This window comes from Nilaparvata lugens, chromosome Y (assembly GCF_014356525.2).
Source record: "Nilaparvata lugens isolate BPH chromosome Y, ASM1435652v1, whole genome shotgun sequence".
Taxonomy (NCBI): Eukaryota; Metazoa; Arthropoda; class Insecta; order Hemiptera; family Delphacidae; genus Nilaparvata; species Nilaparvata lugens.
In genome coordinates, this window is record NC_052519.1 from 2,423,406 (window position 1) to 2,436,749 (window position 13,344).

Below are 13,344 nucleotides of genomic sequence, written 5' to 3' on the forward strand. Positions count from 1 at the left end.
TAACTTTATTACAATCAAGTGAAAAATCTAAAGCTGTGGAAATGCCATACTCATTCCTTACAGCTTATACAATAATATATTGTGTCAGTGTTTCAATAATTTGAAAACTCTTATATTGAAATGAACAGTGAACCATATCAAAAGTCCCTCTAAAATTATTCTAAACACAATCTAAAATAGCCATGTTGCTTCAAATTGTAGAGAGTTCTAGCTTTTCTTCCTTAGTTTTGCTGTAAACATCACGGGAGAGGTACGAGGTTTTTGAAACATTGTTATGTTTTTGAATAACACGTGGTGTAGAGAGTGCAGGGAATCCATAATATAGATCTCGCAGAAGAAGGTACCACCGAATCAACGTTATATTAGTAGACAGAAGGTTGATCACTCACAGGTGTGAGATTCAAAGTGGTGGGGGGAACGCCAGCGTGACGTCACGTGTAGTAAATAAGTGATGAGTAACTACACTGAGCATACAGTTTATTCATTGTAGCTTCAAATACATCGTCGTTCAACACCCTTACAATTCAGATAGAACATTGAAATTCTCTGTACTTATAGCGAATGAATCACCGATTCTAATGATGTAGATTAATATACATGAATTTGAAGTCAATTCAAATTGTATGAATAAAATAAAGTTGGAAGTTTTCCAAAATTTCAAAAACCTGATATGAAGAAGTTAATAAGCTAGAAAATTCTCAATTTTTTGGGTAGGCAAGTTTTGTTAGCGAGAAAGTTGAATTTTGTATTCACTTGCATGAATGTACAAACTGAATGTATTTCTTCTTATTTCTTCGCTCCTCACTAGCAATTTTCATTCTCTCGTTCATGTAACTGGGTCTAATAAAAGTTCTTGTCCGCGCAAATTTTCGTAAGATTCTATCATTAACTTCTGGGAATGTTTTTTTTTTAAATGTTCACATATTTTCCAATCACTTGTTTTGTGTTTGAGACCGTATTTCCGTGAATTTTCATAAATATGCCATTCGCTTGTTGAATGATCCTTGAATTCATCAGTAGGACATGTTAAACCTCCTCTACTCAAGGCTTCAATCCAATTACTGTTCGAGTACATTGCTTCTTTGTACTAAGAATCAGCATCTTTATGAATTACATATCTCGCAACATATTTCAGGGCTTCTTCTTCTTGTGTGTTTAACAAGGTACCTTCATAATTTTATTCAAAACTGCAGCTTAAATGTTTGCCTTCATCGTATCTAGTTTCTTCTTCTGCTTCTTGGAGAGGAATTTTTAAAGCATTGTACTAGTCAGAAACTTTTATCCATCTTCTTCTACATCACTTCCAGTGGAAATAGAGGGAAGATTTGCCTCAATAATCAAACTTTTCAATCTATTTTTGAATTCCACTGGTGTTGGATGAGAGTATTGGTTTCCAATCCCCCTTATTCTTGAGAAGAAATTCTCCAACACATCATGATTCAGCTTATGGGTAAGGATGAATTCCAAACCATATGACTTTTGTAGATAATTGAAGAGTCCCTTCATAGATGATATCCCTTCATCAATATCCCTTTTTGGAATGGCATTGATGATTTTTTACTTCCCATCCTTATTTCAAAAATCAATTCTTCCATTCGATTCAATATGCATTCTTGCTCAGTCAACTCAACACCAGATGCACAATGCCACGGTTTTCTTCGATCATTCACAAATCTAGAAATCATCATATCAAAAAACTTATCAACCAATTCAAAAAAATCACTCCATTCAGGATTTTTTGAATGTTTCAATTTGAGGAGAGTTGCTGAATGGTGTGAAAATAATTGAACCGCCAAGCTGACCTTCTATCTCATATTTCCACAAACTTCCAAATGTAAATTCGTCAATTTTGGAGCTGGCTTCAGTTCATCTCCTTCTATGATGCTCTTGATATTATTTTTCTCCAACACTTGACCTTTGGGAAACTTTATTCCATGATCAAGGAAGTTGTTCCTGAGCAATTTCAGGAGATGCAACACATCATTAAATACCAATATATGATGAGAGGTGATTGATGGGTGATTGAAGAATGATTTTGCAATTGTCACATTCAATGAATTCCATAGACTTTGGTTCCCTCCGCCCATGTCATCCACTACTCTAACAACTTTGAAGTCCGATTTTTGTAGTTCAGAAATAAATTCAAAAAGAATATATTTTGTCATTTTTTGATCAAATGCATAATATATTATTTGCTTCCATTTCCTACATAGACTATGCTACTGTTAAAGATTCTAAAATGTTTTGGGAGATAGTACGCAAACTGAAAGGAATTCAGTCAAAAAAAATCCTAATATTAGTGCAGATGAGTGGATGTATCATTTTAAACGGTTATACACACCTGAAAGATCAAGTGGACCAATAATGTGGACCTTCCTTATATTCATTGTATAATTTAATTTTATACTGTAATACATCATTCTAATGTAATTCTATTTCTATGTTTCTGATTTTCTTATAAAGTATTTGTAGGAATTCTATTAAAAAGATTGGAGGATTGGGTTAGAATTAGAAAAATTATCTTCGAGAATCAGGCGGGTTTTAGAGTAGGGTATTCTGCCGTAGATAACATTTTTGTCCTGCATAGCTTGATAAAATATTTCACTACTGTAAAGCGTAGAAAAATATACTGTTTTTTCATTGACTTCCAAGCTGCTTATGACTTTATAGACAGAGGAGCACTGTTCTATAGACTTCTTGAGATAGGAATCTCCAGTAAATTCGTAGGAATGATTAGAGCTTTATATAGAAACACGTCCTCCTCTGTATGGTGTGAAAACGGGTTAACAAGGAGTATTAGATTTGAGAGCGGATTAAAACAGGACTCTCTCCAATTTTGTTCTCGATTTTCACGCATGATATTTGTGAATGTGTAGGTGGAGGATTGAGGGTGGGGAACTCTAAAATTAATTCCCTCCTTTATGCAGATGATTTAGTGATATTTTCTGATAATATTAGGGAGTTACAAAGTATGATAAATAGGCTGCATCAGTACTGTTATCGATGGAACTTAGTATTAAACAAAGATAAATCTAAGATTATGGTTTTTAGGAAAGGAGGTAGATTAAGTCGAAATGAAAAATGGTACTATGGTGAGGATCCCATTCAAATTGTAAATGAGTATAAATATCTAGGGGTTACGTTCACTCCCACTTTGTCCCTCAGCAAACATTTTTCAAGTAAGATACGGTATTAATAGTTTATGGCGGAAGTTTATAGGCAGCGAAGATGTACCGTTATCCACTAAATGGCAAGTTTTTGAGACAGTGAGTAGAACAACTATCACGTATGCTGGTCAGGTGTAGGGGTATTAACGTAGGGAGGATGTAGAATGTTTCAATAGATTTTTCATGAAACGAATGTTCGGGTTACCGCAGAATACACCCAACTATATTCTATATTTAGAAAGCGGGAGGGATATTATGTGGCTACAGACCCTAAAAATGCATTTCAAATATATATTAAAAGCACTTGCATTACCTGACCATAGATTCCCTAAAATATTAACAAGCTTAGTGGTACAGAGTAATAGTGGCTGGTGTAGTGAATGGAAACAATTATTTAATCAATTTAATGAGGGATGGGTGGACCCTATAACTCAGCCAGATCGGTGGGGGATGACGTGCGACAATATAATTGATAAAATTCGCCGTAATGTACTGGGAACTTGGTGAGAGAAAGTTTCAAATTCTCAGTTTCATCAAATATATTATACGTTAAGAACCAATAACGCAGTTATGAAAGATTATTTAAACGACTCAAATAAAAGAAGGATGATTAGCATAATTTTCAGAGCGAGAGGATCATTATTACCCTTGAATTTTAGAGTAGATAGGGGGGAAAACAGCTATATTTGTTCACTATGTAATAGTCAAGAAATTGAAGACATTTATCATTTTATAGGAAAATGTAAGGTGCTATCAGAGTACCGAGTAAAATGGTTTGGAAGCTCGGTGATAACGGATGAAATGGTCCAAGAGTATTTAAATGGTAAAAACTGGAAAAGTCTAGCGGGATATGTGAATGTAAAATTGAGATATAGAAAGCTCCTTGTGGATGAATTTAATTCCTAAAAATAGCTGTACTCTAATAATACTTGTGGATTATAGAAAATAAATATGTCATTGTAAATATTGTTCCCAAACCGGAAACTGTACATATAGCTCTGGACATGTATGATTGAGTTCATCGGTTTAATTGAAGATGATTATTTATTGTTCAAATGAGTTCAAATTATCATTGTATCACTTCATTTCATAAAGAATTATTTGTATGTTCGATTAATAAGTAAGAATAATTTACTTTGTATCAATGTGTAGTTCCTCTCTAGGCCTATAATAATGATTCAGGTTTCTCAAATGAACTGAAAATGATAAGATTCCAAGCATAGACGGACTACTGTGCTATGAGTGACTGATATTTAGTGCTAACTCCCCAGTTGCCTAATAAAGTTTATTGAGTGCTATCGCATGACATTGTGTAGCCCGTTCACTCTGTAGCCTACTGTGAGAACTTTGACAAAAACTAGAAGATAAGGATGAGATATAGATAAAAAAACTATCAACTCCGGCTGACGGCTTCGGCTATGCCTAAGAATTTTCGGATTATCATGAACTATGGTATTGATTGGTGACGAATGATATTGTATTTAATTTGATATTATTTTGTATTGTTTTTTGAAGTGAAAAATAAATTCTTTATCTATCTATCTATCCTACATAGACTCCTTGCCATCACAACCTGAACTTTTGAGTGTGGTTAAAGAATTTGGTCTTCTCTTTTGTCATAAACTACACTTGAATCTATACTCATCTCATCAAAGCTCAAGATAGTCAATTTCTCGATTGTCTCCTTAGCTTTCAATTTTGCTGTCATGAATGTGAGAACTTCTTTTAGAAGTCCTGGAAGACATTTAATATTCCTTGTCAACATTGATAGAGTTGACAATCCTGGTAATGGTAAGTTCATTTTTAATCTTAGAAAATTGTATGCTCTCCTAGATAAAGAACAAAGTATTAATGCTGGAACAATATCACTCACAAGTCAGTATCAGAAGTCAGAAGTAAGTATTGTGTTCCTTGTATGTTATTAAACAAAGCATATAACTTAGGTAATTCATTTTCTAACGCAGCACCGATGATAAATTGATGTAAGGTATGTAGAAGTATGATAATCAGGCACCAGAATACTGAGTGTAATTCATGGAAACGTACGTAAAATTATTTATTTATTTATTTATACGTGGATACAATAACAAATCATATAAATATGATTGGGAAGGAACAACAGGCTTGGCCCAAAACTATTCCATTCCCAAATTTTGATTACATCTCCAAAAAATAGGTTATGTTTCTTCTGTAAGAAGTTCAAGCTCAAATTTCGTCCAAAAATAAATATGAGATGCAAATTTCAAATTTAGAAAAATTAAAACACCAAATTCAAATTATAGTTAAAAATATTACACTTAATTATCACTGCACATTGTATTAATTAAGTTATTTTATGAATTTTGAAGCCAAAAATACACACAAATTCTCACTAAGAACAGCATTAAACCATGAAGACATATATTTTCTTCTTCTTCTTCTTGTAAGTGTGTGCCAAGTTTTTTCGTGATCGGATATGGCATGTAAAATCTAGGGGCGCAGCTCATACATTCATGCCGGCTCAACTCAACAAATTCTGAGCGCAATCGGTAGAACCGGTTTATCTATTTCCTTCTCCAGTTTCTCACTCGGCTATCGGTCTGATGGGATTCGATCATTTGTGTCAATAATAAAATTACACAGAGAAACATTTGATGGATTTCAGGCAATTTTACCCATAATTACCCACTTTTCATATTCAATGGTAACTGTAGGAAAAACTTAATGTGAAATACGTGCGCAAAGTTCCTCTGCTGCACTCAAGAAACCATTCCGCCCTCGCCTACGGCTCGGGCGTTAACGTTTCTTTCGGTGCAGCAAACTGTCACTTTGCGCACTAGTTGCACAAATAACTATTCTAGACGAATAATATGTAATTGATTAATTCAAACAAGATTGAACAGAAAAACACTTCACTCACATGGGCTACTTTTTAACAAATTAATAAAAACAATATACAAATTCTAGTAAAGTACCATTTATTTCTAAAAACTTGAAAATAGTTCAACAACTAGTTGTGTCGAAATCAACTTACATTGGCAGTATTTAGTTGTATGCAACTGGCCAGATGCGAAGACAGATCCTCACTGCTGAGGTTGGAACCGAGACAATGTGCTGCTATTTTGCAACCTAACTGTTCCCTTGATTCATTGGTCTCATTTTCAGATGCTTTGCTCTCATTGAGCATTTGACCACCAGAAAATATATCTCCGTCTTCATCGTCCATCTGTAGAAAACATCAATCAATCATTATTTATTTATCAATACAATTATTAGAATGATATATTCATTCATTCATACATTTATTTATTCATAGACAATAGATACAATGCAGGTAAAAACAACACGCATTCGCCCAAAACTGCTTTAAACCTTAATTTGGAATACACAATCTAGAGGTTATAGAGGTTTTATGTGTATGATAACTTAGTTCACACACTATTTTGAGTCCAAAAGATGTATGTACTATAATAATTTTGAATTTATCAGATTAAATAATTATTTTTCTACACTATTAACGTGTAGTGTTCTCTCCTCACGCAGGTCCGAGCGGCGCCTATAGCCCTGACGGAGCCATGGACTACATGATGTATAGCCAGCAGATGATGAATAGGGACCATATTTTTAGTGTTAAAAATTAATTATTATAATAGATACAATAATCTGAAAGAGGAAATTAGAGGAATACTAGTGTCAAATATTGAATGAATTGATCGATTGAATAACAAAATATCGGGGGACGCTTTGGAGTGTAACAGCATAGAAAATTTGTAACGAAAGATTGAATTCATAGTGTATATTTGTTCATTCATTTTCTCAGTCGTACAATTATTTTCAAAGTTATATGAGGAGGCACAACAGGCTTATGCTCAAAAATGTCCCTTTACTGTCAAATTTATACTACAGTCCAAATCAAAATCTAGGTTAAGCTACAATCACTCATCAAAATAATAATTTATTCACACTTTAAAAAACAAACTCATCATCAATTATAAATAGATAAATTCGATTTAGAATGATATAATATTTTTTCTACAATATTTGTTAATATACTATGTACTATTCTACACTAACAGCATCTAGTTACTATTTTGGACATTCCGAAGAGAACATGTTAAAAAAAGAGAAATAAACGAAAAAAAGTTTTTCATGCAGAATTTTTCTTCTCGTGAGATCAGCTGAATGATCCCACACATGCACTCGTTCACTCAATTCCATTACGGTATTGACAGACGGCAAAATGTCCAGCTGTTTTTCCAAGGACGTATTTATCCTTTTAATGTCCTTCAGCGAGTTATCCTAGGCTTGAGACCTAGTGCGATCGAATTTTCATGTCATAAACCTATTTGTTCCAAATTTCGTGAGAATCGTTAGAGCCGTTTTCGAGATCCGGTCACATACAGATATAAATATAAACATCTAAATAGAAATTAATAGTATAGGATGATAGAAAAACTGCATGGTACTACATCAGCAACCGCTCTACTCTCAGCTCGACTCTCAACTTCCTGAAAAGATATATGACTCTTGACAGCATCATATTCTTGGAGTGTGCAAGAAGCTGTCAAGAGTGATATATCCTTTCAGGAAGTTGAGAGCCCACCTGAGAGTCGAGCAGTTGCTGATGTTGTACCGTGCAGATTTAGTAGCCGCATACTGTATGGTATCTTGATCTGGGGACATTTGCCACATGCCAGAGACATACTACTGCTCTCCGAATTATCACATACGTAGCAAGTACGATGCACATTGCCAGCCAATCTTCCGCAGATTGGGCATCCACACGGTCTGTAGACACTACATCTCGGCTTCACTGCTATATGTGAGGATTAACATAGCAACGCTACATCGGAGAGAGCTAGTACACTCCTACAACACTCGGAGAAGGACAAATTTGGATTTGCCGCACTGTCGTTTGTCGAAGGTGAAGGACTGTTTCCCTTTGCTGATGAGGATGTTTACCCACCTGCCAGAGCCGGTGAGGACGCGTACGGTGAACATCTTCAGGTCCTCCTTGTCTAAGTGGCTAATTGAAAAGATTTTATATAATATCAGTGACTGCTTTAATGAAGATACTTGTGATCTGTGACACTGCCATCTTGATCAAGTGAAGTGTGGTCTAATTGACCAGTGTTTTTTCTATCTCTCATGTTGAAATATACCGACTGACATGATCTATCTAGGAATGGCCTAGTCTTTGATCAGGTTTTGATCATTATTAGATAATATGTTGTTGTTTTTTCCTGTTATAATTAATTTAATTATGATCTGGACTGACTCAGCAGTGGAAAAAATAAGCTGTGATAAGATTTTTATATTGAATGGTCTATTGACATGGAACTTATATTGATATTGTATTGACTATAAAAAAAACATAAACATAAACTCTATGTTTGTAAAAGCTCTTGAGTTAATAAAACATTATTATTATTATTTGATCGAGATATTGGACATTAGATATCATAATCTGGAAGAGGAAATTAGAGGAATACTAGTTCAAATATAAACTAGTAATACTAGTTGTGTTGAATATTAAATGAATTTCCTCTTTAAGTAGTTTATATTCATTATTCAATCAATGAAAATGAAAAAAAAATCTATATTAGGCGGAGTTAAAAGTCCTAACTTTTAAGAATTTACTTAAGATTTTTTTTAAGAACTCAGAAGAATTTTTTCATTTTTATTGATTAAATAATGAATAATGAATAGAGATTTTTTCATTTTCATTGATTGAATAATGAATATAAACTACTGAAAGAGGAAATTAGAGGAACACTAGTTAAAATTCTAGTTCAAATATAATCTAGTAGGCCTAATACTAGTTAAAAAATACTTGTGTTAAATATTGAATGAATCTATTAATTTAATAACACATTTTGACTCACAACAACGTTTTCAGCTTGCAGTAGTTGATCTTCATTGACAATTGACCGTTTTCTTGATTCCGAACGTTGACGTTTGGAGAGTGAATGTAATTCATCGCTCCGTCCATCGGATCGGTGTTGGCCGAATGCAGGGTGTGACATTCTTGAAGACCCTGGGACAGATGGGCGGACAGTCTCATTGTTATCATTGATGATGCTCAATTGAACTGCTTGGATTCGAAGGCTTTCTTTTTCCCAAACCCCTGTATTCACTACTAGTCCCTGCTCTGGAGCCGGGAGATTCAGGGCTTTCTTCACCATCGAGCATTTTTCTACGATGTTGATTTACAGGGAACCTGTGAAAAAAGAAAATATTTGTTTATTTATTCATTGACAATAGAATCCAGGTGAAAGCAACAGGCATTCGCTCAAAACTGCTTTAACCTTAATTTAGAATTAATAGTGACATTTTAGCTAATCTTGAAGCAGCAGTGGCCTATTGAAGACTTTGAAGCTGTGTTGACTAGTGACATTTTAGCTTCTTGAAACAGCAGTAGGCTATTGAAGACCTTCTGAAGCTGCGTTTAAATGAAAGATGTAAACTGAGTTTTCAACGAACAGCGACTATTTGTTTCCAATTTCTTGGAACTCTATTGATAACACTCTATTGAGAGATGTCAGCAAAAGATTTTTTACAAAAAAATCTGTCAATATTATTGACAAAATGTTGTTGTTTGTCTTGTAGACAAATATAGTTGTCAATTTTGCGTAGAAAACATTCTATAGGCAACTTCCATCAAAGTTGTTAACTGAGTTTCCAACAAAGTTGAAAACAGTGTTTCTAACAAGTTTTAAACTGAGTTTCCAACAAATTTGACAATGGAGATCTCAACAAATTGCGGAAAAATGTTGCCAATTTCTTGAAAAGCACAGCAATTATTTTTGTGTGAACACAGCTAAATTTTGGTGAGAACGCAGCTTTAGCTAACTTATCTCATTTTTTCATAGGGTGTTAAACTAAAAAGTTGTAAATTTTTGTAGGTACCAAATTGCTGTTATTAAATGTGAAGCAGCTTCTTTCTATCAAATGCTGACGGCTCCTGCTATTTATATATTAGATTTAGCAATCTTCGTTTTTAAAAATAGACGAATGTATGAGGAGAACCAGGTGAGTCATCCCCATAATACACGATTTAGAGGTTTTGTTTACCCACATCACAGACTAAGCCTGCTGGAGAGTGGCCCGTTTTATATGGGAATGAAAATATTTAATTCAATCCCATCTCACATAAGAGAAATTGATGGCTTGAAGGAGTTCAAAAAACACTCAGGGAATTCCTTATTGTATTGTGTCCGTACAGGTTAGCAGACTTCCTTGTTGAATAGTGTTTGATTGATGTATGTTATGTGGGATCTGTTGTGTTGAAATAGGAGGGATGGTAGATATTAGATTAAACTTTGACGTGTCATATACTGCAGGATCGTTGCTCCCTTAATGCAGTTCAGTAATTGTGACGAACAAGAAAAGTAAAGTAAAGTAATGCACATCAGCTTGTAACACAAGATTGGAGTTCTATAAATTAGAAAGGAATGAGTACCCTATTATAAAGCAATCCTCGGAGTATTTTAATATTATAAAATGATAGGTTGGCTGAAGCTGAGTTCATAACAAAGTTTAGTGGCGTTCTTACAAATATAAGGATGGCGTTGAAAACAAGAATTCTCACAAGTTAACAACAAAATTTTGCTGTGCTTCTCAAGAAATTGGCAATATATTGCCGGATATGTTGAAAACTCAGTTAAAAGTGAACAAATTGTTGCCCACAAATAGTTTTCTGCAAAAAAAATGACAACTTTTTGTGGGCAATATTTTGTTGACAACTAATTCTACACCTGTTGAAAGTTGTCAACAAAATGTTGAACACAAATAACTTAGTTTTCTACAGAACATTAACAAATTTTAATATTCCAATTATTGTAACAAGCATACCTATGTAAGTTAAACAAATATGTTTACTTACCATTATATTCACAAACATTGGTTGTCATTCATTTCAAGATAGAAAAACAAAATGAAACCTCAATTTTACAATGACAAATTCAACGTTTTTGATGGTATAACTAGATGAATGAATTATTATCTTCAGTTTACTTCAATGCTTCATTGTTTATGTTTTCAAAAGATTATATAGAGTCGTCTTAACGATAGAAGTGGAATTTGAAATGTTTACCAAGATGGCGGCCGACCTTCACAGTGAGCTTGGAATGCTGACAGCGCTCCAGTGGACGTTTTGTGAACTAAGAGAGCTACGAGACATGTTTTTATTCTTTGTAGGTTATGTTGTAATTTTAGCGGAAAATAATAGTTGTGTTTACTTATAATCAATAATTATTAGTTTGCAAGTTATATGAATATTTTAGCTACAAAAGCCAAAGTTTTAAAATAAAATTATTTTTCAAAATCGATTTGAGCTAGACTATATAGCTGTATGATAACATAAAATAATGATGAAGATTGATGTTATTCTTACATCAATCTTATGAATGGGAAGAAAAAAAACTAGAATTGTAAACAAGTCAAGAGTTTAAGCTATGGACTTGCTCCATTCAGGATGGATTAGAACCTTATGCCACAAACCTCCTGCAATCATTATTTTTTTCCTGAGGAATAAAACATTATTAGTTATTTCAAATAAGAATGAAAAGTTGATATTACATCAGATATCCTATATAGAAGACAGTAGACAGAGAATCAGAAACTCTGTTTTTTTATCTCTCTCTCCACTGTTATTATAACGGTAATAAAAACATATTATATTGTAATATAGTAATATTTGTAAAGTGTCTATATGTAGACAAGTATGCACAATTGTAATGCATTAAAAACTTAGGAGTCTATAAAGATCTAGATAGATAACAATAATTTTTAGTAATAACACAAAATAAATGTTTAATGTCAAATGCATTATAAGAATATTTACATGCAATTTAAAATGCATTATAAGAATATGCAATTTACAGGGCTACGGCATATCTTCCAGTAGCAATGTTTGTTGGTTTTACAAAAAGTTAGGCTAGACTACTGGTTACGGGAATGAATAATAGTTATTGATTATCCTGAAAAGCTAACTATATCATAACATAATAAAAACACACATAATTATTTTTTGAATAATAAATTGGACCTGTTTATTTTTAAAAGTTTGATGTTTAATCAAATTGGTTTGTCTTACCTGGAACCTGGTACAGTGAAGAAAAACATCAATCTTCATCATTATTTTATGTTATCATAGCTATATAGTCTAGCTCAAATCGATTTTGAAGAATAATTTTATTTTAAAACTATGGCTTCTGTAGCTAACATATTCATATAACTTGCAAACTAATAATTATTGATTATAAGTAAACACAACCATTATTTTCCGCTAAAATTACAACATAACCTACAAATAATAATAAAAACCAGTGCCTACTAAAGATCTACATGGCCAGAACATACAGCCGATCAGCTGTTCAAAAGCGTACACTTCAACCCGTGTTTTATTGAAATCCCTATGTCGAGTGGAATTTTTCATTAATAAACGCTAATAATTCAACTGATAACTACTTTTTCGAAAAAAGGGTTCTTATTTTATTTCACCAATACAATTTTTGTCCTTCATCATGAATTTCAAGGGTAGTAATCATTGAGTTCTCTTAATATTCTTAGTTATTGGTTAACCAATTTGTAGGTTAGCCTTGTTTTAAATTAGCTTTTTCAAATTCAAACACGTATTTTAATTATTGTCAAAAAATATAGTGTAAAGTTGAGTTGCTTGAGCTTTGAATTAGGTCTACCTATTGTTTTTTCAATTTTGATTACAGTATTGCTCAATTTCTACGAGAGGAATTACAATCACGGCTTTTGTAGTATGCTAATATTTATAGCTTTATTAGATTTAAGGAATTTTTAGATAAAACATAATTTTTTTGGAAAGGTAAATAGGTAGGCTATCACTCATTTTATTATATAAGTCACTATTGGAATAAGAATTCTTCTCAAATCATAACAAGAATGGCTTGAAATAGAAAACTTTTGCAGTGTTGGTTATCTTTAGTATTGAAACAGAACATACAGTACGGTATTTCTAACAATATTATTATAAACGAAAATATGTGATCAATGATTATACTGCTAGCTTACTCAGTAAAGGATTTTAATATTCAGCCTGATCCAGTAACTTACATAGAATATCATTTTTATCTAATCTGTTTCTACTCTTAACAGAGTTTGACACAATTTGAAATTTGACGATTCCCCGATCCAAGACCGTGAGGAATACATCTTACTCATT

The 13,344-nt window shown here is 33.0% G+C and overlaps 1 protein-coding gene across 1 annotated transcript in view; it reads right to left on the minus strand.

Moving 5' to 3' along the window:
* LOC111054778 (endochitinase A1-like) overlaps positions 1-12,453 on the minus strand; it is a 47,056-nt gene extending 34,603 nt beyond the window's left edge. The window contains exons 1-3 of the mRNA XM_039443503.1: positions 12,244-12,453; positions 9,032-9,366; positions 6,181-6,372 (exon numbers count right to left, since the gene is read on the minus strand). Of these exons, the coding sequence (XP_039299437.1) occupies positions 6,181-6,372; positions 9,032-9,331 (492 nt within the window). The 5' untranslated portion in view covers positions 9,332-9,366; positions 12,244-12,453. The remainder of the gene's footprint in view (positions 1-6,180; positions 6,373-9,031; positions 9,367-12,243) is intronic.
* Between the last annotated feature and the right edge of the window lie 891 nt (positions 12,454-13,344).